At 60.0% G+C, this 22,039-nt stretch overlaps 1 protein-coding gene across 4 annotated transcripts in view; it reads right to left on the bottom strand.

Moving 5' to 3' along the window:
* ARHGAP26 (Rho GTPase activating protein 26) overlaps positions 1-22,039 on the bottom strand; it is a 120,735-nt gene that overhangs the window by 91,716 nt on the left and 6,980 nt on the right. For 3 of the 4 annotated variants that reach the window (XM_084295145.1, XM_084295147.1, XM_084295148.1), the window contains exons 2-10: positions 13,504-13,599; positions 13,007-13,068; positions 12,702-12,773; positions 11,232-11,333; positions 9,438-9,548; positions 8,471-8,575; positions 7,495-7,624; positions 7,045-7,145; positions 5,003-5,097 (exon numbers count right to left, since the gene is read on the bottom strand). In XM_084295145.1, the coding sequence (XP_084151271.1) occupies positions 5,003-5,097; positions 7,045-7,145; positions 7,495-7,624; positions 8,471-8,575; positions 9,438-9,548; positions 11,232-11,333; positions 12,702-12,773; positions 13,007-13,068; positions 13,504-13,599 (874 nt within the window). The remainder of the gene's footprint in view (positions 1-5,002; positions 5,098-7,044; positions 7,146-7,494; positions 7,625-8,470; positions 8,576-9,437; positions 9,549-11,231; positions 11,334-12,701; positions 12,774-13,006; positions 13,069-13,503; positions 13,600-22,039) is intronic. The other variant, XM_084295146.1, reaches the window with a different exon arrangement.

Genomic DNA, 22,039 nt, shown 5'->3' with positions numbered 1-22,039 from the left:
CGCTCCCCAAGGTGCGCTCGCTAGATTCTGGGTATTTTATGGCAAGATGCCGGGTATCTCGGCCATTCAGGGCAGCGGCTGAGACAGCAGAGGCCCTGCTCTGACTTGCTCTCCCAAAAGATAAACAGAACTCATCCATCTCCACTAACACACGTATCTGAACTCCGGAGCTCTTCTACATTCCCCCTCCCGGCAGCCCCACAAGCTGGAGGAGCCCCCTCCGCCCGGCGGGACTGCTCCCCACAGGCAGACGGCGGCGGCCACGCAGCGGGAATCCTTCAGGGATGAAAATACACAAACATGAACTTTTGTGGCAAACGAGATAACGAACCTGCTGACTCATTACTGGAAGCTGCACCAGACGTTTCAGCCGCCAGGCACCAGGAGGCCCTTGGCCTTCTTTTGGGATGCAAGGAGGGGACTGGGAAATTTTGTGACCGGTTTCTAAACTGAGTAATGCGGGAGCGAAAGAGCATGGAGTAGAGCACGGCAAACATTTTGCAAGAAAGCGTATTTTCGATATGCTACAATCTAAAAACTAAAAATATTTTTCCATACGAGACCACACAGGAAATTTGAATTTTCTCAATATCTCTGCTTTTGAGAAAAACAGCCCGCGTTTAAGGAGCTATGACTAAGCGCGCGGAGAAAATGAGAAAGTCCCATGGCCCAGAAAGACAAACAAATAATGAAAGCAATAGGAACAGATAAGAACTTTCAACTCCTGCAGCAGCTTATCACACCAAGACAATCAAAAACGGCTGAAAGACAAAACCTGAGCAGGGATTAATAACGGGGCCTGGAGGGCCGAGCACAGCGCCGGGACCAGAAGTTTCCAGCCTGGGTCTGCGCGGAGCAGCGCGCCCACGGGCAGCAGCCAGGTGTGGGCCTGAAACGAAGCGTGGAAGGAGATGAGGAAAGCAGGAAGGAAGGGGGCTCTGCTCCTGAGATCAGGTCTCCCTGGGCTGGTTATAAGACGAGGCTTCCCCTCCCGGGACGCGCTCTCCCCGTGACCGCGGAGGAAGGCTCGTGGCACGGCCGGCGTGGGCGCTCAGCCGCAGGGGCACGGGGCTGGGGGGAGCAGTGGGGGAGCCCCCTGCGAACGGCTTTGTTGGAAAGGTCACTGGAAAGGCGACACCGGCAGGGAACAAGTACAGGTTGTATTGCACGTGCTGTGCGAAGCTCCGCTGCCAGCCGCCGGCCTCTGCACAGCCCAGCATGGGGAGGCGTCGGGAGAGCCGCCGGGCTGCGGGCAGGGCCGGGCACGGGGAAACGCACGGAGCCAGGCAGCGTGTGCCCAGAGCAGGGCCAACACCAACACACCTAGCTACCCAAAACCATCTGCTCGGTGGAAATGCTTGCAGCAGGTGCCTCGCAGCTCACCCAGCGCGGTGCCAAGCATTACGCAGCCCTGCGAGCACGATGCCAGCCGCTCCGGGGGCACAGCGGAGGCACCCGCAGCGATGGCACAACGAGCAGGTCACTGCCTTGTGAATGACTAAGAGACCAAAACCCCAAAATGCTGAATACCTCCTGTTCCCGTAAACACCAATTGGTATTAGAAGCACTTAGCTTCTGGCCCTGAGCAATGACCTAGATTATCCTAAATTGCACAGCCTTTGTCATCTGCCAGATCAGCTGCTCCTCCTCCTACGGCTTATTTGGCAAGACACCGGCTGTCATCCCTGTTCACCTTGTTTATAAAACTGATTTAATGCGCAGAGACTACAACTAGGTTTAGTTAGGAAAAGGGCATTAGCAGTACACCACGCTATCCATGGCACAGGGAAGTATTTCAGCCAGACACTACAACTGCATTCTGGGGCTCGTTTTGCTGTAATGGTATCTGATGTTTTCTGAACACAGCACTAGAACACCCCCTAACTTCCCAGAGAAAATCAGAGCTATGTGCAAACGCAGTGTTAGGGATTTCTTAGCCTTTCCCCCAAATACCTCTATCACAGAGTTTCAGCATTCAGCGCTGGGAATTCTGGAGCCTGCTCCCTGCCAGACAATAGGAAAAGGAAGCGGTGCTGCGATGACAGGCCAGGCTCAAGACTTTCAGTTCTGGAGCGTTGAATCATCTCTGGAGGAGCCGAGCACGCATTCCTCCCCCCAGCACACAATAGCTTCTCTGCCTGTTATTTAAAATGGCCCGAGCCTGCAGCCGGCCCGGCATGCCTACCAGCTTCCCAAAATGCACCGCCGACAAGAGCAGGCTTTGTGCCGAGGGATGCAGCACGGGAAGAACCGGCCGAGGCTGCCACCTCTAGGCTGCGCGGCTCCAGCCTGGCGTGTGCGGGGCCGCCTCGCTCCTCTCCGCCTTATCACCGCGGCACGGGGCTCGCTCCGCATCCTGGAACACCTTTCCCAGTTGCTATCAACGGAGCCTGAAAAGCTACTCCAAATTCATGGCAAGGGGAGATAACAGCACTTGAATGAAAAGGGAAATTTCATCAGGAAGCTGCACGCGTGCACGGTTTGTGCGCGGTGTTGCTGATACGCCAGCACAGCGCAACCGCGTGCGGGGCTCCCGGAGCCCCCTCCAGCAGCAGGACAGCCCTGACCCGGAGCCCCACCAGGAGCCCCTTGGGAGGGGACAGCACAGGAGCACAGCAGGGCACGGGCAAGAAGTACCTGCTGCAGAGCCATGCAGGGGGACATGGCCCCAGGGCCACCTGCAGGGTTATTTACGGGTAATTTGCTGGAGAGTAAGAGCAGAGGCTTTGGACACGAGTGCCAGGCGGCAGCGATGTGGCCTCTCCACCAGCACGGACATCAGTGGGGTTTGTGCTGTACGGGCGCAGGTTTCAGCCCTTGGGTCGCTGACCCACGCCTGCCCCGGGAGGCACAGCGCAGCCCAGCAAGCGTCAGTCCACGTGCTTCACAAGGGACAATCCGATGCATCCGTCCATCAGAAGCAAGTGACGCGTAGAGAAGAATCTTCCTGCTCTCTTAACCCATCCATTTCCAAGCAAACCACTGGGGAGGTAGCTTCCACCTTCAGGAGAGGCACGGTGGTGGCTCTACTCAGCCCTTTCCCTCCCAACAGCACAGACGCAGGCAGCACGCTCAAAATGAGCCCAGGTCTCCCAGGCTGGGTCAAGGGAAGGTGCCTGCACGCACCGAGCAGTTACAAAACACTCGGCTCCTGCTGGACCTTGCTTACAAGCCTCATTTTCATTTCAAGCTGCATGCAGAAAAGGAGAAAACTGCTCTAAGTCAAACGCAGCACATGTGTGAGACAGAGAAGCATCCTGGGGATGCTTGCCTTAATCACAACCAGACTTCCAGCATGGGGCTGAAGAACAAGACATCAAGTTTCTAACTTCTCTATTAGCAGAGACAATAAAAAAGAAAAACAAAAACAACAACACAACACAAAAAGCCCGAGACCAAAGCAGAAAACAACCAGCGCAAGACAAAAAGCCCTCTGCACACTCAGCCTGGACGGAGCTGCAGCCAGCCCTCGGTCACGGCCGTGCCACCGCCCGCGGACCCCAGCCCGTGCCCCACAGCACAGATCGGGGGCAGCGCCCAGCCCGCAGCTCCTCTCCTCCTGCCTTAACCACGCTGGGAAGCACCCCCGTGCTGGGCAGCCTGCGACGAGTTTTTATACCAAGAATACGCACAGTTGCCTGCATACTGGGTGGAAAAAGCAGCCTTTCGGTTCATGTTTTCTGCTCTTGTGGCTCTCAGGCAGGGGAGCCGGGAACACGTATGTGAAATGAGCAATTTCTCAGGTTTCCCCGCCTTCGCCGCTCCCCTGCCATTATTTACATTTAGCAGGCGCATTTCTGGAGCAGCTCTTGATCCCATGCCTAGCAGGCTCCAGACATCAAGGGAAGGTTCAGCCGTCTCTGAAAGCACTACAGAAGAAAACTATTGTGGTGGCTGGCTTCTCCTCCTCCCAGTTTTATTTTGATTTTCACGTTAAAAAAAAAAAAAAAAAAAAAAAAAAAACACTCCTCAGGGCATAGGAAAAAAATCCCAGCGTCAGCAGAAATCCTGCAGCTTCCTGGAGGAAAACGGAGCTCCAGGGAGCAGGCAGCAGCCACGGGGCTCTCAGCACAGGCCACGCACCCCTCCGTCCCCGCGGGCAGAGCCACAAAACACGGGCTGGGCCGGGCCAGATGCAGGGGCTACCAGCCAGCACCATCCAACACACCAGCTTTTAATGAGCTTGGGCTTTCTGGAGCCCTCCTGGGCATCTGCAGGACAGCTGGAACGGGAGCAGGCACAAACCTGGGAGGGCACAGATACTCCGTGACTTTGGAGCATGCTTTGGGAAAGCAGGTCAGCTTCCTGCAGCGAGGAAGGGACGAGGCAGTAACACCGCGTGGAGCAGCAGCACCAGCTCGGTTTTGATGTTTACGTAGGGAAGCCGTGCGTGGTGCTAGCTGGGCACAAACGGGCTCCCATTCCTGGGCGCTGTGGATTGAACCCACACGTCTGCCTGGCTCAGCTGCTCAGAGACAAATCGCGTCAGAAAGCATTTTACTCCTTTGGGGAAAAAGAAACAAATTGGAAGTGCCCAGAGGTGTGAGCTGGGCTTCCAGCGCTGACCAGCCACAGCACAGCGGCTGCAGCCCGGCCCCGGCACAAAAGCCAAAGTTATTTCAGCACATACCCAGCGCTGGAAAGAGGCACCCCAGCCCTGCCAAGACACATGCAGCGTGTCTTTTCCATCCGTGTGACCATTTACCCTCCACGGCCAGAGCCTGCAGAAGTGCTAAAACACCGTTCAGTTCAGAACGAGCAGAGTAAACTCGGCACCTTGTAAAACGAAGCGCTAACCCAACACCCCGCGAGCACCTGGCTGCGAGCAGCGGGGAGATGCGTGTTTCCACAGCCTAAAGCTTTCCACTCGCAGAGGGTACGACCACAGCAGCAGGCAAACACCCAAGCTGCACGGGAAGCATCCAGGAAAGCCGCCTGCAGCCGGGGGCAGGCACCGCGGGCCCGAGGTGCACCCCAGGCTGCGACGCCCCTCGGCACTCACCGGTCGACGGCTTCCACATCAAAGCAAAATCTCTTCTCGATTGAGTCGGTTTTCCGCCGCGTGCAAGATTTGAGGATAACAGCTTCGTCTTCTCCCTGAGAAGAGACGGAATCGCAGGTAAAGGTGGAGAACAGCCAAGCGTGCGCCTGCCCCCAGCACCCACCGCACTCCCCGTTACCGCGTTCAAACCAGAGGGAGCTTTGGTAACACCAGCAACGCATCGCCTGCTAGAAATGTGTAATTACACATCCCAAATGAGGGCTTGTCTTTCCACCTTTGCAGACGTGGTTATTCCAAAACAAGGAGGTGTCCCTTCTGAAGGCACGCGGTGAGCTTCATGCACCGCGTATCGCACGGCCCACGTTTCGGGCAGGCAGGGAGCGTTGGGCCGCAACTTTTGGGCAAAGTTTTATTTTCCATTGCTGAACAATGCCTCACAGACCTGGCTGTCAATTCTCACTCCAGCGCTGGCTGCATTTTTGGCAGCGTTCTGCACACACAAACCCCTAACGGGAGCAAACATGTCTTCAAATGTTTATTATTTAACAAAGCAATGACAAAACCGTCCTCCCATCCAGGCATCCGCATCCAAGCCGTGCTGGATTTCCCCACGCCGAGCAGCAGTCGGACAGGATCTGCGTGCACTGCTGTCCTCTGCTGGAGGAAGGCCCTCCTCGGGCCCTGCCAGCACAGAAAATTCTCCCTTTGCGATTTTTAAAATCCACCGATGACTCAATAGAAGATAAATCCTGCGCGTGTTCCTGGAGGCGGCCGCTTCTCTGTGCTCTCCGTGCTGTTCTAGACGACACCTTGGCTGACCACCCTGTTCCCTGACATCGCCGTTTTCCAGGAAACCTATTTAGGGCCCCAGCAGGAACTCGGGAGGACAGCTCGGAGGGGTCTCTGCAGGGCTGCTCCCCATGGTCTGGCACGCTGCCTGCACCCTGCCGCTCACCGCAGGCGCGAGGCTGCTCCCGAGCTGCCCTGCTCCCCCCAGTATTTGGGGAATGCCCCGCTTCAGAGCCGCTGATATCAAACGATATCCGACGCCAGCCACAGCCCCAGGCATGCTCGTGAGAGGCTGGCAGCAGCAGGGCCTGCCGTGACCCACGTGTGGCTGTCCCCTCCTGCAGCACCGACCCCGTGCCCGCAGCGCACAGACCCTCGGACACCCGGCCACGGCGCTTGCTGGTGAGCTGTGTGCAGCCTGCACGGGGCTGCTCAGCACAGGCAGCGCTTCAGGGGGAGCACAGGGCACAAGACCCAGCACAGTGCTTACTGCCAGGATGCTGCAAGGCTCCAGACCTCAGGAGAGCAGTGCCAGAGCGGGCGCCCGCCCTGCACGAGGAGGGCACCGCGGTGTGCGGCAGCACCCACACCCCGGGCACTGGGGAAGCCGTGAAGTGGGCAGGGACCACATGAAATAACACACAGCAGCTGACGATTACAAGGCTGGCATACTTGAAGGCTAAGTTATAATGAAGATGCTCCGAGGCAAGAGGAAATTCATTTTAAAACTTGCCCTCCTCCTTTTGCCAGCTCCCTTTGCCAGCAGGGAGCCGCACGGAAGCCTGCAGAGCTGCCAGAGGCAGCTCCCCTGGACGGGGACGATGCTCGCAAACCACCCCAGCTGGGAACACACCGGGGGGCTCCATTGTTCCTGCTTTAGAGGAGAGGAAAGCCAGACCCTGCTACAGCTGGGCTTACGCTGCCCGGGAGCGCTCCCCCTGCACTGGCACATGGGGTCCGAAGGGAGCTGCACGCTCTCCTGCAGCTCTGCCCAAAAGGAAGCAGCTTTATCGGCCAAGCCACAGGCAGTGGGGAAGGAGCAAAACAACCGACAGCCTGCCTTCCCTGCTCCTGCAGCAGGGATCAGGGACTGGGAACCGGGCGGTCACGAGGGTGTGCATAGCACGGCCACTGCACTCCCAGCACTGCCACCACCGCCTCTGCCAGCAGCATCACAGCACGGCCAGGGGGCACGGCCACACCAGAGACCCCACGTGTCCCCAGGACACATCCAGCTGCGTGCTGACACTCACTGCTTTTCCTCCAGATTTCTGGTCGAACGGCACCATCGTTATCCGCTTGGATTCCCGCTCGTATGTGCAGTAATGCTTCACCCAGGCCGTACTGAAGTGACCTGCAAAGCAAACGCGGTTTTTATTCCCAGAACTAGGAGGGTTTGACTGCTCTGCCACTAATAACCCGCAGGTTTAACGACCATTTAGCACAGCGGGGTTCTGTACCTGTGCTTCTCGCTGTACTTCACCGGCGGAATAAGCACTGCCACCCCTTTTTGTTCAGGGAAGAGAAAGCAGACCTGGCGGGCACTGGGCAGGGATGCTCCCATACTCACACCGCAATACCCCAGCCACTGGGCCAGTCCTCCCCTTCCAGATTTTGGGGTCTGCTGAGCTAACTTCCATGTCCCCCACTCCAATAAACCACTTCTCCCCACGCCCCTTCGCCGCATCGCCCTGGTCACCTACGTTTCTCCTGGATGTAGAGATAACCCTCCATCGTGTTAGGGCTGAGGTTTTTGTGCTCGTGAGGGTTCTCCTTCATCTTCTTCATCAGCGATTCAACCTCTGACCTTGTTCCTTCAAAACGGTTTCTTGTCTGCAAATCAAAACAGGAATGCAGGAGCAGAGCTAGCTGGGGAGCCACCTTCCCGTCCCTTCTTCCATTCAACTTCAATAAATTCTTAACTTTTTTGTGAAAATAAATAAACAGAGTGGCACAAATCCAGGCCTCAGGTGCCTATACCCCTTATGCAGAAAGTTACATGACTGCATTTTTCTGCCGGGACTGCTGGCAGGAGGACCCCGGCGCTGGTCAGCACAGCCCTCGCAGCAAATGGGACCAGCAGAGCCCATGAATAGATTTTTTTTCCCTGGGCCTGGATTTAATCTAAAAGAAAAATATTACAGCAATTGGCAAGTCACTTGCATTGTAAGTTTTCTGAAAAAGTTGTTCCAAAATAACGAAACTACTCTGAGTCCTTTGTCGAAAAAGAGGATTTCTCTAACACAAGAGGGAAGCGCAGCTCGCCAAACGCAGAGCCCTGCACCCAGCCCACGTCAGGCTCACAGGCACCACGGGCACGCCTGGCCAGGGCCATGCAGGGAGAAACACCACCTCGCAGAGCCCCACCAACCATGCCAGCAAAAAAACACAGCACTTCCCATGAGCAGCTGTGCTGTGACACACTCACAGAGCGGTCATGGAGCGGTGCCTGCCCGCCAGCCAGCTCCAGGGGTCACCTGGAGCACCAGAGGGAAGGAGCTGCCCCTCGGGCTGTGCCTGTGGCATAGCACTATTTACCAAAAAGAACTTCCTTTCAGTAATGTGGTGAAAGCCTTGGCTTCATGGCACGCACAAAAAAAGGAGCAGGCCTTCAGTAAGATCAGCGAGACGTGCGAGGTTTCTTGCAGGCCAGGCAGGCACAGCAGCAGGGGCACTTACGTTCTGGATGCTGATGGTCAGCTCCGTCTTGAAGTCGCTGAAATCCTTCGCAAGCTCGTAGCCATGGTGGTAGAAGGTAAAAAGCCCCTGCAGGAAGGCCAGCAGCTGCATTGGGGTAAAACGAATCGAGACCATCAGTCTTCCTCGGGGACTGCCGGGGCAAGCATCGCTGGCCCTTGGCCAGTGACAGGCACCCAGCAGCCCCACCAAGCCCCTGCTGCAGTCAGTCCCACTGACCCCAAGATACCCAAATCCTCCTCCTCTCCCCACCGTGCCCCTCCGCTCCCAACAGAGCTGGCTCTGCCCCAACAGCCCCTGCACAACCACAAACCGAGCTCTTGGGCAGCCAAACCCTTGAACTTCTGCTCCCAAACACAGACGAGCAAACCCCCTGCCCAGGACCCCGCTCCCACCCCTGCCCCACGTCATTCACACTCTCACTCTGCTGGGAGCCAGGAGGTGTCAGCAGAGCAGGCAGCCACAGCCACAGCCACGGCCACGCTCCCCTGGCTGAGTTACTCTCCACCAGGAGGGAATTACTCCTTGCAAGCAGCAGGGGAGGTTTTGCATTTCCTAGAGAAGCTCTAAATGGCCTAGAACTGAGCAAAGGCAGATCCCAGAAAGCCCATTTTTAATCTCTGTCACTCCTGAGCACTTTTTCCCTTGTGAGCATTACAGTTCTCTCCAGACTTTATTTTTTTCCCCTCAGTCAAGCCTCTTCTCCTTTTAGTTGCCAGCAGACCCCGTAGTCTGGTCCATTACAGCAGAGGTGTCTGCAGAACCAAACGCTCTGGGTGTGCATGGGGCCAAGCTCACGGCCCTGTGCCCAGCACCGAGGGGCTCGCCCAAAGCACATCTCCTGCTGCCTCCCCCAGACCCCACGGGGGGCTGCAGAGCCCTGGCTCCGTGGTACCGCGTCCCCCAGGACCCCTCTGTGTGGGACGGGGAGGGCTGAGCGTTCACTTACAGGCTCCACGAACTCAAACATCTTCCTCTCCTGGACCTCCTGCACCTTGAAGACGTACTCCAGGGAGACTTCGTAGAAGTGCTGCCGCACCAGGTCCACCTGGCTGTCTGCCTGCGAGCACCAGGGGGGTGAAAGAGGAAAAACAAAGTCAGCGCTGGCTGGGGGCACGGCCAGAGGGCACCTGGGCCTAACGGGGACGGGGACGGGGCCGTGCCGAACGCAGAGCCACCACGGGGCTGGACAGATGGCACAGAGATTAAATATAAACCTGAGGCACACGAGCAGGCTCCTTCTTCAGCTGAAAAAAAGGGGGTTGATGACTCACGTTCTCACCTCCCCGACAGCTGGGTAGGAAAGCACGGGTGAGAAGTGAGAAAAAGGAGCAGCCGCCGCGCACCCGACTGCGAGAGGAGGCTCCCTGCTGCCTGGAAAACCACACACAGGGCAGGGCAGGAGGCTGCCGGGGCCTCCAGCACACACCACGACGGGGTCACTGCTCAGAGCCACCCCAAACAACGCAACCCAGCCCGGGGCACGCTGCCCCAGGGACCCCTCGGGGCTGCACACCCGGAGCCCTGCCCGATAAACGCCCGCCTGCACGTTCACAGCGCCTTGCCCCCGATTTTCCCTGGGACACCGCTGTGAAATGCAACATTTTCCCCGTGACCTGCCACTTGTGCTGGGTGTCTGCGGTGCAGGGGCTGAGACATTTAACAAATCGAGCTCTGAAAAGCAGAAAATGTGATGCAATGAAGTAACTCTGCCAGGAGTTAAATGGCATGTTCGCCTCAGCGTGTTATTTAGCTGGTCAGTAGCCAAAGCAGCAGAGAATTCCCATGGTTTCCTCCTCTCCTGGCGTTCCTACAGCAGTTGCACATGTGGCCACTATCACCCTCCAGATGTGGACAGCAGGAAGAGATTAGGAAATATAAAACACCCAATCACCCGGACACAAACCCTCATCTCTCAGCCGTCAGGGTATCTAATGAGGCTTCAGGCTGCTAATAAACGGCCGGGGTTGGCTTTCCTGAAACGTTTCCATCCCACCAGCGACTGCTCCGTGCACATCTGCAGGGGAAAAGACCCCAGCTCCTGGCAGGCAGCAGCTGGCCCCAGCCTTTGCAGAAAAAGCCTGAGTTAAAGTTTGGGGTGGAAAATACCAGCAGATGGCACCAGCAGCCAGCACTGCTGAGCACACACCAGCAGCAGCATCCTGCACAGCACGGCACGGCACGGCATGGCACAGCACGGCATGGCACCCCACCACCCCCCTCCAAGGGCAGCTGGGGACACGCCAGCCCCCTGCCCAAAACCAAGCCCTGCAGGGACCGGCCAGCCCTGGCAGCTCACGGAATGCCAGGAGCACAAGAAATGGCCAAAAACTCAGCATTTACCAAGTAAGCAACAGCCCCACAAAGCAGTTTGGAAGCACTAAGCCTGGTTGCCCTTCTCACGAAGCTCAAAGCCAGCGCAGCCACTTCCAGAGAAGGGAAATGAAGACGCCCGTGATTTGCCGGGGCACACAGGGAGCCTGCAGCAGAACCAGCTCCCTTCTGCTGCGCTCTTTAATTACAAACTCTGTCCTTTTTGATTGCTATCCATTTTGGGATCTCTCTGACTTAGTCACCAAAACAGCTCTGTCCCCTTTGATTAAGGGGAAAACCTGCCACTCGCAGCCAACGTGAGGAAAAAAAAATAGTTTACAGCCAAGAAAACCACTGCTGTACGCTGCTTAAAGCATTCAGAAAGCTCAACAGTCACTGGCAGACATGGAAAACCAGAGGTTGTGCTCACCTCCTGGAGCTGGGATTCCTTCTTCTTGGAAGACAAGTTCAAGTGCTTTTCTAGGACACCGCAGTACTTCTCGGTCTCCTTGTCGTATTTCTTTTTGGCGTCCTACAAAACAGAGCAAACGGCGCGATGCTGCGCCCCACGGCACCGCGCCAGCGGGAGGAGGCTCCATGGGACCCCTTCCACACGGGACCCCCGGCTGGGAGCTGCCCACCCTCTGCTCAGCCCATCCAGCACAGGAGCAGCCCCAGGGGGCTGGGCACGGGTAAACGCCAGGGATTTGGGGCCAGGCAAGGCCCTGATGGCCAGCAGGGCAGCCAGGGAGGCGACCCCAGTGCCAGGGCCCTGCTCGCTTCCCATCCCCGGGCAGCGGCTCACGCCGGGTGCCATCAGCAGGACACCGAGACTCGGATGGTTGTGGGAGGCAGATGTCGGCCCAGCCCTGTCACTGGGAAAAGCCCGTGCGAGGCAAGGCAGCTGGGTTTATTTTAAGTTTGTTCTAAAAAGCGATAGCAGCCCTGCGGCCACACCCAGGGCAGACAGGCTTTGAAGAGCCCAAATTGGACGGAGGCAGCGGCCGCGCAGCAGCTCCCGCAGAGCAGCTCCCTCGCCCCGCGCCTGCTCCTCGCTTCCCACCAGGCTGGGCTCAGCCCAGCGCTTGCTCTGGCAAACTCTGACCCCGATCAGCACCAGGAGACGAGGCTGAGGGTCAGGCCAAAAAAAGGGTGCTGTGCAAGGCCACCCAGCCACGGGACATTCAACTGGTGCCGCCAGGGCGGCTCGCACCGAGCCCCTGCCCACAGCCAGGCAGCAGAGGCGCCCCTGGGCTCCCTGACACCTCCAGCCCGGGCCCAGCCCCATCTCACTGCCTCCAGATGTGGATCTTCTGCAGGATCCCTTTTTGTGCCTTTTTTTCCTTTTTTTTTTTTTTTTTTTTTCCAGCTGCATAAACCAAGTCGGATCGGCCCTGGGACAGGGCACTCTGCTGCCATGCGAACGCTGCCCCAGCCCGCTGGCACGTGCTTCTGGCGGGCAGCAGCAGGTTGTTATAACAACAGCAGAGCCACAGGCAGCGTCTGTAATTCCAGAACAAAGGCAGGAAAGAAAGGCCGGCAGGGACAGCCTGTCCCACAGCAGCCTCAGACACACGGGTGTGTTCCCGGGTTCACCCGGGGCTGCCAGAGATCTGCAGCGTGCCGGGAAGGAGGGAGCACGGAGCTGAAGGGTTCAGGGACCTGCGAGCTCGTCTCACAGGACGCAAATTCTGGTGCGGAGGAAGAAAAAAAATCGCTGAAACTGGCACGTGATTTTTGGCCCACGGCTCACGTCGGTGCATGACTTGGCTGCAGGTGGATTGGAAGCACCGAGGCAGCTTCACAGGGGCTGGGCTGTCCCCGAGCACCCCGAGCCGTGCCTCTGAGCCCCGGCAGAGGCTCACAGCCGAGGCCGTGACTCGATGCAGGAGCCACCCACCTTAGCGGCGCCGATCTGCTCCTTGCGGAACTTCTCCAGCGGCGTGATCAGCACCTCGCTGGCGTTCTCGATCTGCCGGGCACACACGGGGAAGAGTCACCCGCAGCTCCCCGGGCACACCGCGCGCTCAGCCCCGTGCCCAACGCCCCCAGGGACCCCCCCCCACAGCCCCCCGTGCCTCGTCCTCCTCCCTCACACCCGACTGGGCTCCGGCAGGGACGCTGGGCGGCGTGCCCCAACCCTGCTCTTCACCCCAGCGCACCCTGCGATGTTTCCAAAAGCTGAAAAAGCTCTCGGGGCCGTACCATGCGCATCCGCTCGTCCTCCAGGTTCCGCAGCACCGTGGCAAACTCCTGCAGGGACTTGGCTGCAAGGGACACACCGAGAGGTTCAGCACATAGCAGCGTTTTCTTTTTCTTTTTTTTAACTCCGAGCATCCCAGTAGCTATAGCAACACATCTCCAGCGCTCACCGCCTCCCAGGCTGGCTCTGGCTGCCCACCAGCTCCGTGGCAGCACGAACCCTGCTGTGGGACCTGGGAGCAAGGGGCCTGCCCTCAAACCTCGGGGGAAATAACGCCCAAAGCAGTTGCTCAGCATGGGGGTGCCTTCCCAGTGAGTTCACTTGACTCCCAGCCCCGCTCGGATGGGAAAGCTGTGCTGAGACCGGGCACAACTCAGCCTAAAGCCCTAAAGCAATCCCGGCTCCCTGTGTGTCCCGCTGTGTTCCCACCCCCTGCACTGCCCAGCCCGGGGGGTTTGCAGCAGACCGAGGCTCCCCACGCAGCGGTGCCCACCCTCACCTATGCAGATCTCGTCGTCCGTCTCCGCGTCGCCGATGCAGTTGAACTTGAACTCGTTGAGGGAGTCGGCGAACTTGCGCTTGGCTGAGGAGAGATCTGCCGGGAGACAAAGGGAGAGGGGAAACGGGGGTGTCAGCCCAGGAACAAGCCCACCGACCGCATGGCCCAGGTGGGCACGGGGTCCCAGCCAGCAACCCCCGGGGGGACCCACTCGTGGGGGTCCCTTCCTGCCCCGCACACCCCCAGGATGGGCTCTGGGGGTCCCGGCCAGCACCCCCCAAACACACCACGGGAGAGGCAGCCCCAGCTTCTCGCCGTGACAGCCTCGGGGGGCCCCGAGCCCAGCGCCCCGGGGTGAACACAGCGGGTGACAGCCCCTGGCAGGGCCGGGTGGTGGCACCGCTGCCCCCAGGCCCTGTCTGTGGGCGTTCCAGCAGAGGTTGATTGCTTTACGAGTCACAGCCTCTCCGAGAGCTGAATCCTATTAAGTTATTACTTCAGTGACCTGAGCGGATCCAGGCCTGGCTTTCCGGAGCAGCCCCGTAGCCCTGCGCACGCACGCGCCCCCGGGCACCGCGGGGCTGCCAGCTCTGCGGGGAGCTCGCAGTGCAGCAGGGCAGGGCCTCCGGGCACGCCGACAGCATTAGGATGCTGCCCTGATAAATCCCCTGGGCATTTCTGTGCTCAGCAACCCCAAAATTCAGCCAGCTTTTCCCTTTCCAAACACCGATGGAGAACATTGTGCACATAAAGACCGCGTCCCCCTCAGGCAGCCGCTGCCAGAAGAGAACCGAGGCAGAACTGGAGCACTTTGCTTTCCCCGGGGGATAAGGGACCTTAAAGCTTTCTCCGAGCATTAAAGCTGCTTTCCTGGTGCAGTCCACGAGCAAAGCTTTGCCCGGCTGCCCTCACACAGCTCCTGAGGCAGCAGCAAAACCGAAATGCCAGCAGGGACAGGGCCGGGCAGCAGCAGGGGTTCGGCTGCTCGGGGACCCCCAGGAGTTACTGAGGGCAGCAGCGGCACGGCCCCCCCAGCCCCTTCCTTCAGCAGCTCAGGGGCTTCACCCCGGTCCCCAGGAGCCCCGCAGCCTCCTGCGGAATGGCAACGGAGTGGATGTTAATGAGATGACGTTAATGACTCAAGGAGCCACTTCCTCCCCGCCAGCTCCGCGCTGACCCCGGGCCACCCGGCCGGGCTCACGGACACCCAGCCCCAGCAGCTGCCTGGGCAGGGGCACCCCAAGCCTGGAAGATTTTCGGAGCGATGGCCCCCCGGCACGTATACATAGAGGGAGGGGAGGCTGAAGGGGAAGGAGATAACTCCCAGCACGGTGGTGATAAAGGGAAATCGCTCCCAGCTGCTCGCTGAGTGACACCACCAATTCACAGGGTGCTGCAGCAGCTAAAATTAGCGGCAGGCTGGGCCAGGAAAGCAGATGGGCAGCACAGGGGGGCCCAGTCCCTGTTAGCCCATCACATCCTCGCATCCCACTGCCCGTCAGTGTTTTAGGGAACCCCCTTAGCAGCAGGACAAGCCCTAAGTGCACCGCGAGGGATGGCGTGTGGGGAAGGGCAGGGCAGGGCAGGGTGCTCGCCCCTGCGCAGAGCTCACTGACAGACACTCGCCTCCCCCCGGGCTGTGGGTGAGCAAACAAAATCTTGCAAAGGCTCAGGAGGAACTTCTGCTTTCCCTCGTGCACCACCACGCAGCTCCCCACGCGCGTGAGTCAAAGCCGCGCTGCGCCAGTTCTGCTTCCAGCTCCTGGCTGGCTGCACCACCCGGCCACAAAATCACGCAAAAACACCACGAAGCCGGAAAAATCCTGCTGCCTGAGCAGCACGGCTGGCCTGGGGCCTGGGCTCCACCAGATGGTGGTCCCGGCACGGCCGGGGCTGCTCCCCACCAGCTCTGGAAGCCGCGTGGTGGCCGAGTGCCCGCGGGGCCAGGAGCTGTGCACCCTGCAGAGCCCCCACGGTGCCCGTGGCCACGGGAGCCAGCCCTGCCTCCGTGCCCCAATACTACCTGTGTCTGGGGAGGGGGAGACACCCACGGGCTGAGCAGCACCGACCCCAAATCCCTCTCACCTGCAGGTAACGGGTGCAGCTGGCGCTCACCTGCCCTCCCCTCCCACGCCAGGCAGGGAAGGCGCCCGCGTGCCGATGCGGGTCAGCGCGCTCACCCTCACAGTGCTAAAACAATGGCCAACTCTGCAGTCACCGGGTTTCCGTGCTGTTCCTGCCTGTCCTCCCCTCTGCTCTGGTGCCCCACGCTCTCCCTCACCTGCTGCGTTGCCCCTCTCCATCCCCACCCGGTGCTGCAGGCAGTGCCATGCTGTGCCATGCCCCGAGGCGCCCCGCTCCCCGCACCCGTTTCAGGAGGAGGATCCCTTTCGGAAAGTCAATCTGACAGAAAGCAGGCATGAGCACGAGCACGGCATGCCAGAGGTCCAGCTGCGTAACCACGGCAACGAGCAATCTAAATAAAATGCCCTTTTAAAAGTGATGTATGGGCTCGTTACTGCAATATAGGGTTACCAGCTCAAACGGTTACGGGAACAGCTACAGTAGCGCTCCCCTTCCTGAGAACTCTGCCCTTCCTGGAGGAGGGTTACGACTCGGACAGGGTGCCAAAAGGGAGAAAGCTGCAGGCAGCTGGGGACGAGGGACGGGGAAGGAGCGGGCGGTGACACCACCACACACCCCGCTGCCCAGGCAGGGCGTGAGAGCAGCGCCGAGCTGCAGCGCTGGGGCGAGAGCCCGCGGGTACCAGGAGCTACGCGGGGGGCCCCCGGTGGGACACTGATCGGGGAGGCTGAACCACAGCCACAGCCCCACGCACGGCTCACATGCTGCTCCGAGTCCCTTGCGTAACCCCGAGCTGAACCGCAGCCAGCTCCCGGCGGCGTTCACCCATGGGGTGAGCTCCCCTGCGCTGCCTTCGCGCCCAGGTCCCAGCAGCAAGGTCGCCAGTGTCCTTCGAGGCAAACCTGCTCCTGTCAGGTAACAAACAGCAGAGCTCGCACCCGTCTGCACGGCCTCACGGCTCCAGAATCCAGGCTCCTTCCAAAATTCACGGGGACCGGGAGGACAGCAGCCCACAGCCTCTCTCCTGCCTGGCGTCCCTGTGCCCCTCACGCCCACTCCCCCCTTCAGCCCTCCCCGGGGTCACCTCCTGGCCCCGAGCACTTGGCTGCATCATCCTTCTGGGAAGCAGCTTCTGTAACCGCAAGGGGACTGAAGTGTTTGGTTTTGAAGCCCTTCCCAAAGACATTTGGAAGCGCTGCAGAAGGCCGGCCCTACAACCAAGGCGCTCTGGTTGCGTAACCCCGGCCGTGCGCACCCTCCCGGCGCGAGGAAAGCCCCGTCCCGGGCACGGCCCCGCTGCTCCGTGCCCTGCAGAGCTGGCACCCCCTGGCACATCGCCCTCGGGGCAGCGGGGCGTCCCAAAGGGGCACCACAGGCAGGTGAAGGGACCAAAGGTGCCGAGGGAAATTGGGGATAACAGGGCAGATCTGGCAGGGTATGGGGACGTGGGAGGCAGGCCGCTCGCTGCACCACAGGTTCAGCGCCCGTCCCCTGAAACTCTCTGTTCTCACCCAGAGCAGGGTTTCTACACTTCCTGTGAAGAAACTTGCTTAATAATCTATATTTAAAGCTGAATTGGACAACAGGAACCGCGTCGCCTGCCCCTTCCTTCCCCCGCCGCGGGGAGCAGCGGGCTCGTCCGGCTGGGCCAGGCCCGCAGCAGGGACCGGGGGGTCCCCGGCAGCACGGGAGCTGCTTCCAGCCCCCTGCCCCCTGCCCTGCTGTCACTGCCACGAGGAGCATCCCTCGCCCTGCCACGCACATCCCTCACCCCACAGCCCAGGGGCACCGTGTGCCTGCTCCCCGTGCCGGTGCCCGCACCCAGCCCGCTCGCTGGCATCGCAGCGCTCGCTTCTGACAGCCCCAAAGGCTGCCCCCCATCACATCCCTTACAGCTTCTCAGAAATAAAAGGGAATTGCATCTGCTTTACGCTCAGTCCACCTTCTGGTTTTAAAAAATGCCTGGGCACAAGCCCCACGCGGGCACCCCTGTGAACTCCAGGGGTCCGGGTGCTTTGGGGCTGCCCCTCACGGCCCTACAGGGGGAGGAGAGGGCTGAGGGCAGGCGTGTGGCTTGCAGTAAAGCAGGCTGACCCCACCAACAGCCCCCTGCTGCAGCCACCGGCTCTGGCTGAGCCGTTTAAGCTGCGTGGAGGCCCCGCTGCAGCTCTCAGAGCAGCTGGGACACGTAACGGGGGAGCCCGTGTCAGGCTTCTTGGGACATCTCGAGAGCAGTTCCCTTGGCAAGGAGGCTGAAGGCATCGCCAGGAATTGACCCCGCACTAACTGGGAACCAGGAGGCAGAGGCCAGGCACCGAGCCCGGGCTTTATTCACACCCCCTGCAACCAGCCTGAGGGGAAGGCACCCAAAGGCACCCACGACCTGTCCACAACGCAGCGGATCAGCAGAGCCCAGCGGTGTCCCCGTGGGCCACAGCCCCTCGGTGCCAAGAGCAGAGACGTGGGAAGTTTGGGTGTGCCAAGCCCCAAAAAACCCGGCGCCCTGTCCCCGGCAGCAGGGAGGTTTCAGAGCGAGGAGCCCTGAGCGGCCGAGCACGCCGCGCTGCTCTCCAGCCCATGCATCATCATATGCCTCGCTTCACACACTCAGAGTGGATTCATACGGCAAAATGTTTGCCAGAAGGACAGAGCACCCATTGTGGGATGAATGGGACTATTGACCGGGCTCAAACAGCAGATCAGATTTGAGTAACACGCTGAAGACATGAATTATTTTCATGGTATTTTAAGAGATAAAAGTTCTGCGCTTCGTGAAAAACAAAGTCAGCCTTTGGCAGGCCCGCCTGGTTGCACAGCTAAAATTATTCCCCGCTCCCCCCCCGAGCCAGCACCCCGGCCACGTCAGCGCCCACCCCCAAATCCCTGACGCTGCGGGAGCGCTGCCAGGCCGGGATGCTTGGCAAAGAGGCGCCCGATGAACGGCACCGAGGATCCAAGAGGGACGAAGCCAGGAGGACGTCAGGGCTCCAGGCAACGCTGCCGGAGCTCCGGGAAGGTGAGGGAGGTGTCCTTGGAGCACAGGGACAGCAGGTCCTGGGCTGCCGTGGGACGGGGAGCCCCGGGGGAAGCTGAGGCAAGGGGAAGTTGGGTTTGAGGAGACTGATCGGTAGTCGGAGCCCTCTTCCTTGCCCCGAAGTACCTGTGCCTTTTCTGAACTCCACCAGCCCGAACCTTCTGCAGTTTCGGGGCATTTTGGCCTGGTCCAGCCCCTGTGCTCGCCACGCTCCGGGCACGGATCTGACCACAGCTCTCCGCCCTTCCTGTGCAGCTTTTCTTAGCGCTTGTCCGTGCGCTTCCCATCACACCGACATCACTGCAGCAGCTCTGCTGACACAGATTTTGTCCCGAGGTGGACAAAAACACAGGGAAACCAGGACACCCAGGGTGGTCACTGAGCTGGTCCCTGGGGACCCCAGCATGAAGGGTTGCTGCTCCGAGGCTTCCATCCGTGCGGAAATTTGCCTCTCAGAAATCTGCAATAATCCCTTCATGAAAATACATTTTAACACTTCGCATCGTCTGGGATCTCTTTGGAAGTCACTCCTGGGATGCAAACTGCACTTGTCAGCATGATCCTCGCCACGGAGCTGCCAAAGCCTGGTGGCCGGGGAGGGAGCACAGCTCCGTGCAGCCCGGGAGCTTCAGGGCTGAGCAGTCACAGGCTCCACAAACCGCAGGGGATTTTCCAAAGCAAACCACGCAGAGCACACACCGCTCGCAGGGCACAGCTCGGCCCTACCCTGGCTCTGCGTTAAGGAAGTTATTTAGGGGGGAACCGAGGCACCTAATGGGCTCCACAAACACCCGGTTCAGAGGCCCGGGAGCAGAAAGGACAGAGGTGACGCAGGGCAGGGGTGAGGGAAAGCAGCAGAAAACCAGACAGCTTGAGCAACGCCAGAGCAGGCTGCGAGAGCTGCGTGCTGCTGCCAGGCAGGGCAGAGCAGTGCCAGCCGCCTCCTGACGGTCAGCTCGGGGAAGCAGCAGGCAAAGCCAGGATGAAGCAATGCAAACAGCCCCAAAAGGGCTCTGTGGGCACCCAGGAAGAGAAGGGGCTGGAAGCCGGGTCCGGCACTGCGCCATCCTCGGGCTGAGCAGCCCCACAACGCGGGGTCTCCACCAGGAGGGGACGAGTGCAGCCACGGCACAGCAGCAGGAGCCCACGCACCCGCTGGTGCAGAGCTCTGGGAAAGCAGCCCGCTGCTCCCGCTGCGTGTAGGATGGGGTGGCCGCATGGGGACCCCCCAGCAGCACTGTCCCGGGGGCTGGTGGCCACAAAGCACCGGGGTCGTGCAGGGTGCGGGGCCACCCCAGCCACCGTGCAGCTCGCGTGCGCGGCAGTGAGAGCAAGCAGAGCACATCGCTGCGCCTCCCCACCCAGCTACCAGGGCTGGCACTCTGCCCCGTGTTTATTTTCGTTCACATCCTGGTGTTGTTTTATAGCAGAACTCCCCCCAGGCCCCTCCTAACCTATAATCCCCTCGGTAAGTGGCTGCTGGCAGCGAGGCGAGCGCGGGGCTGAGCGCGCTGGGCTCCGAGGGGAGGGCGCGCAGGTGGGGGCAGAGGAGGGCTGGGAAGAAAACCAAACACAAGCGTCCAGCACACCCGGCACAGGGGAGGATACGCCAAAACGGCAAAGGCGGGTGACAGCTCAAGTGCCTGGAGAATTCGGGGGAGCGGCAGGGAAATGGAAAACCACCGCCCCGTGGCACGCCCCGAGGCAGCCGCCCGACAGACCCCGTGGGGGCTAACGGCACCAGCAGGGTCAGCAAAGGCATTTGGGAACAGCGCTGCTGCGAGGACGGCAACACGGACAGAGAGTGGCCACCGTGTCATTCCTGCTGGCTGGCTGTCAGCCCGAAACTATGAAAGACATTTCGAGCTCGTGCCGGCAGCGGGGGGTTCGAGGGCTGCGCCTCCCCCTGCCTGCGGGACGCCCGTGCCCTGCTGCCCCCACAGCCACCCCTGCGCCCTCTCCACCAGCTTTCCCCAGGTACATCACGGGCAAACGGGGTGGCTCCGTGCCCTGATGTGCAGCAGGGGCCCCGCACAGCCCCAGCCCGCTGGCAGTGCCAACAGCATCAGCCCCGCGTGAGCACGTAAAAGCTCCACCACTGCCCTGGGCACAAGCACTGACCCTCGGGGGCACGCACCCAGCAGTGTTGTGCACAGCGCCGTCCAATGGGTCACAAAAAAGCACCCAGCGCGTGGGCAGCAGCCGCACCGAGCCTCTCCCCCGTCCCTTCCAATGCCAGAGGAGAGCACGCATGTCCCCGGCCGCTGCAGCACCTGCTTTGGGCCTCTGAGCTCCTCCGTAATTACAATTCCCCCCCTGAGCCCTTTCTGCTTCTCCCCTCTCCTTAAGACCTGGAAGGATGACCTACAGGAACAGCGCAGGTTACTCTGCCCTCATTGCCACAATAATTCATTGGCTGGAGCCTGGAATCACATTTCATTAGAATAAAACGCTCCGTCTGAGACGGTTAATCAATGTAGAGGACACTAATCCAAAAGAAATTTGCTCCTGCCCAAGTTAATAACCATTAGCAGCGCAGACGGCCGAGCGGGGCAGCCCGCGCACCGTGCCGGCCGTGTCCCCACGTGGGGGGACAGCCCCTCGCCAGCCCCCGGCCAGACACCATGTGTGAGCCCCACCGAGCAGATTACCCCAGGCAGTAGCCACGCATTTGGATTAGTTGGTTATTAAACCTAATTAGTTAACAGCCAGCCCAGCAGGGAGCCTGCTTGGTTTCTCAGCAGGCAGGTGCCAAAACATTGGGGTGCCCGGGGGGGGGGAAGGGGTCTGAGCCCTTCTGGTGACACCCGGGAGCTGTCACCCTCTGCGGTGGCACAGCCCCACAGCAGCAGGTGACATGGATGGAAATCTCACCTCCAAGGAAGCAGCTCTCGGGGGCACATTTGGGAAAAATAAATGGGAAAAAAAAAAAAAAAGAACAGAGCCACACATATAGGATAAGTGCTCTGCTGGCTGCGGGATGACCTGAGGAACAGGGCAGCAGCCCAGTTTTGGACCTGGGACCCCCACACTGCCCAGGGCCGGGGCAGGGTCCCAGCAGAGCAGGGTCGGCCCCACGCCCCCGGCCAGCAGCCTGCTTCCCCTTCCTCCCCGGGAGCCTGCGGAAATCCTTTCGCCTCCGCTGCTCCTCCACCAAAGAGCAGGAAAAAATCCCACCGTGCTCACAGAAATGTCACCAGCAAGTGAGTCAATTTTTCCCTGATTCAACGGGGAAAAAAAAAAAAAAAGAAGTAAGAAATTAACCGAGTGCCAGCAGAGGCATGGGCACGAGGAGCGGCGCAGGAGGGAGCCGGGGTGACCGCCGTGCCCAAAGCACCGGGGCCACGGGTGGAAAGGGCTGGAGACGACACACGGCGGGGAGATGCCCCCATTGCTCAGGGACAAACCCCGGAGCCT

This window comes from Netta rufina (assembly GCF_964035555.1).
Source record: "Netta rufina genome assembly, chromosome: 14".
In the NCBI taxonomy this organism is placed as follows: Eukaryota; Metazoa; Chordata; class Aves; order Anseriformes; family Anatidae; genus Netta; species Netta rufina.
This window is presented reverse-complemented; position numbering and strand designations above follow the sequence as displayed.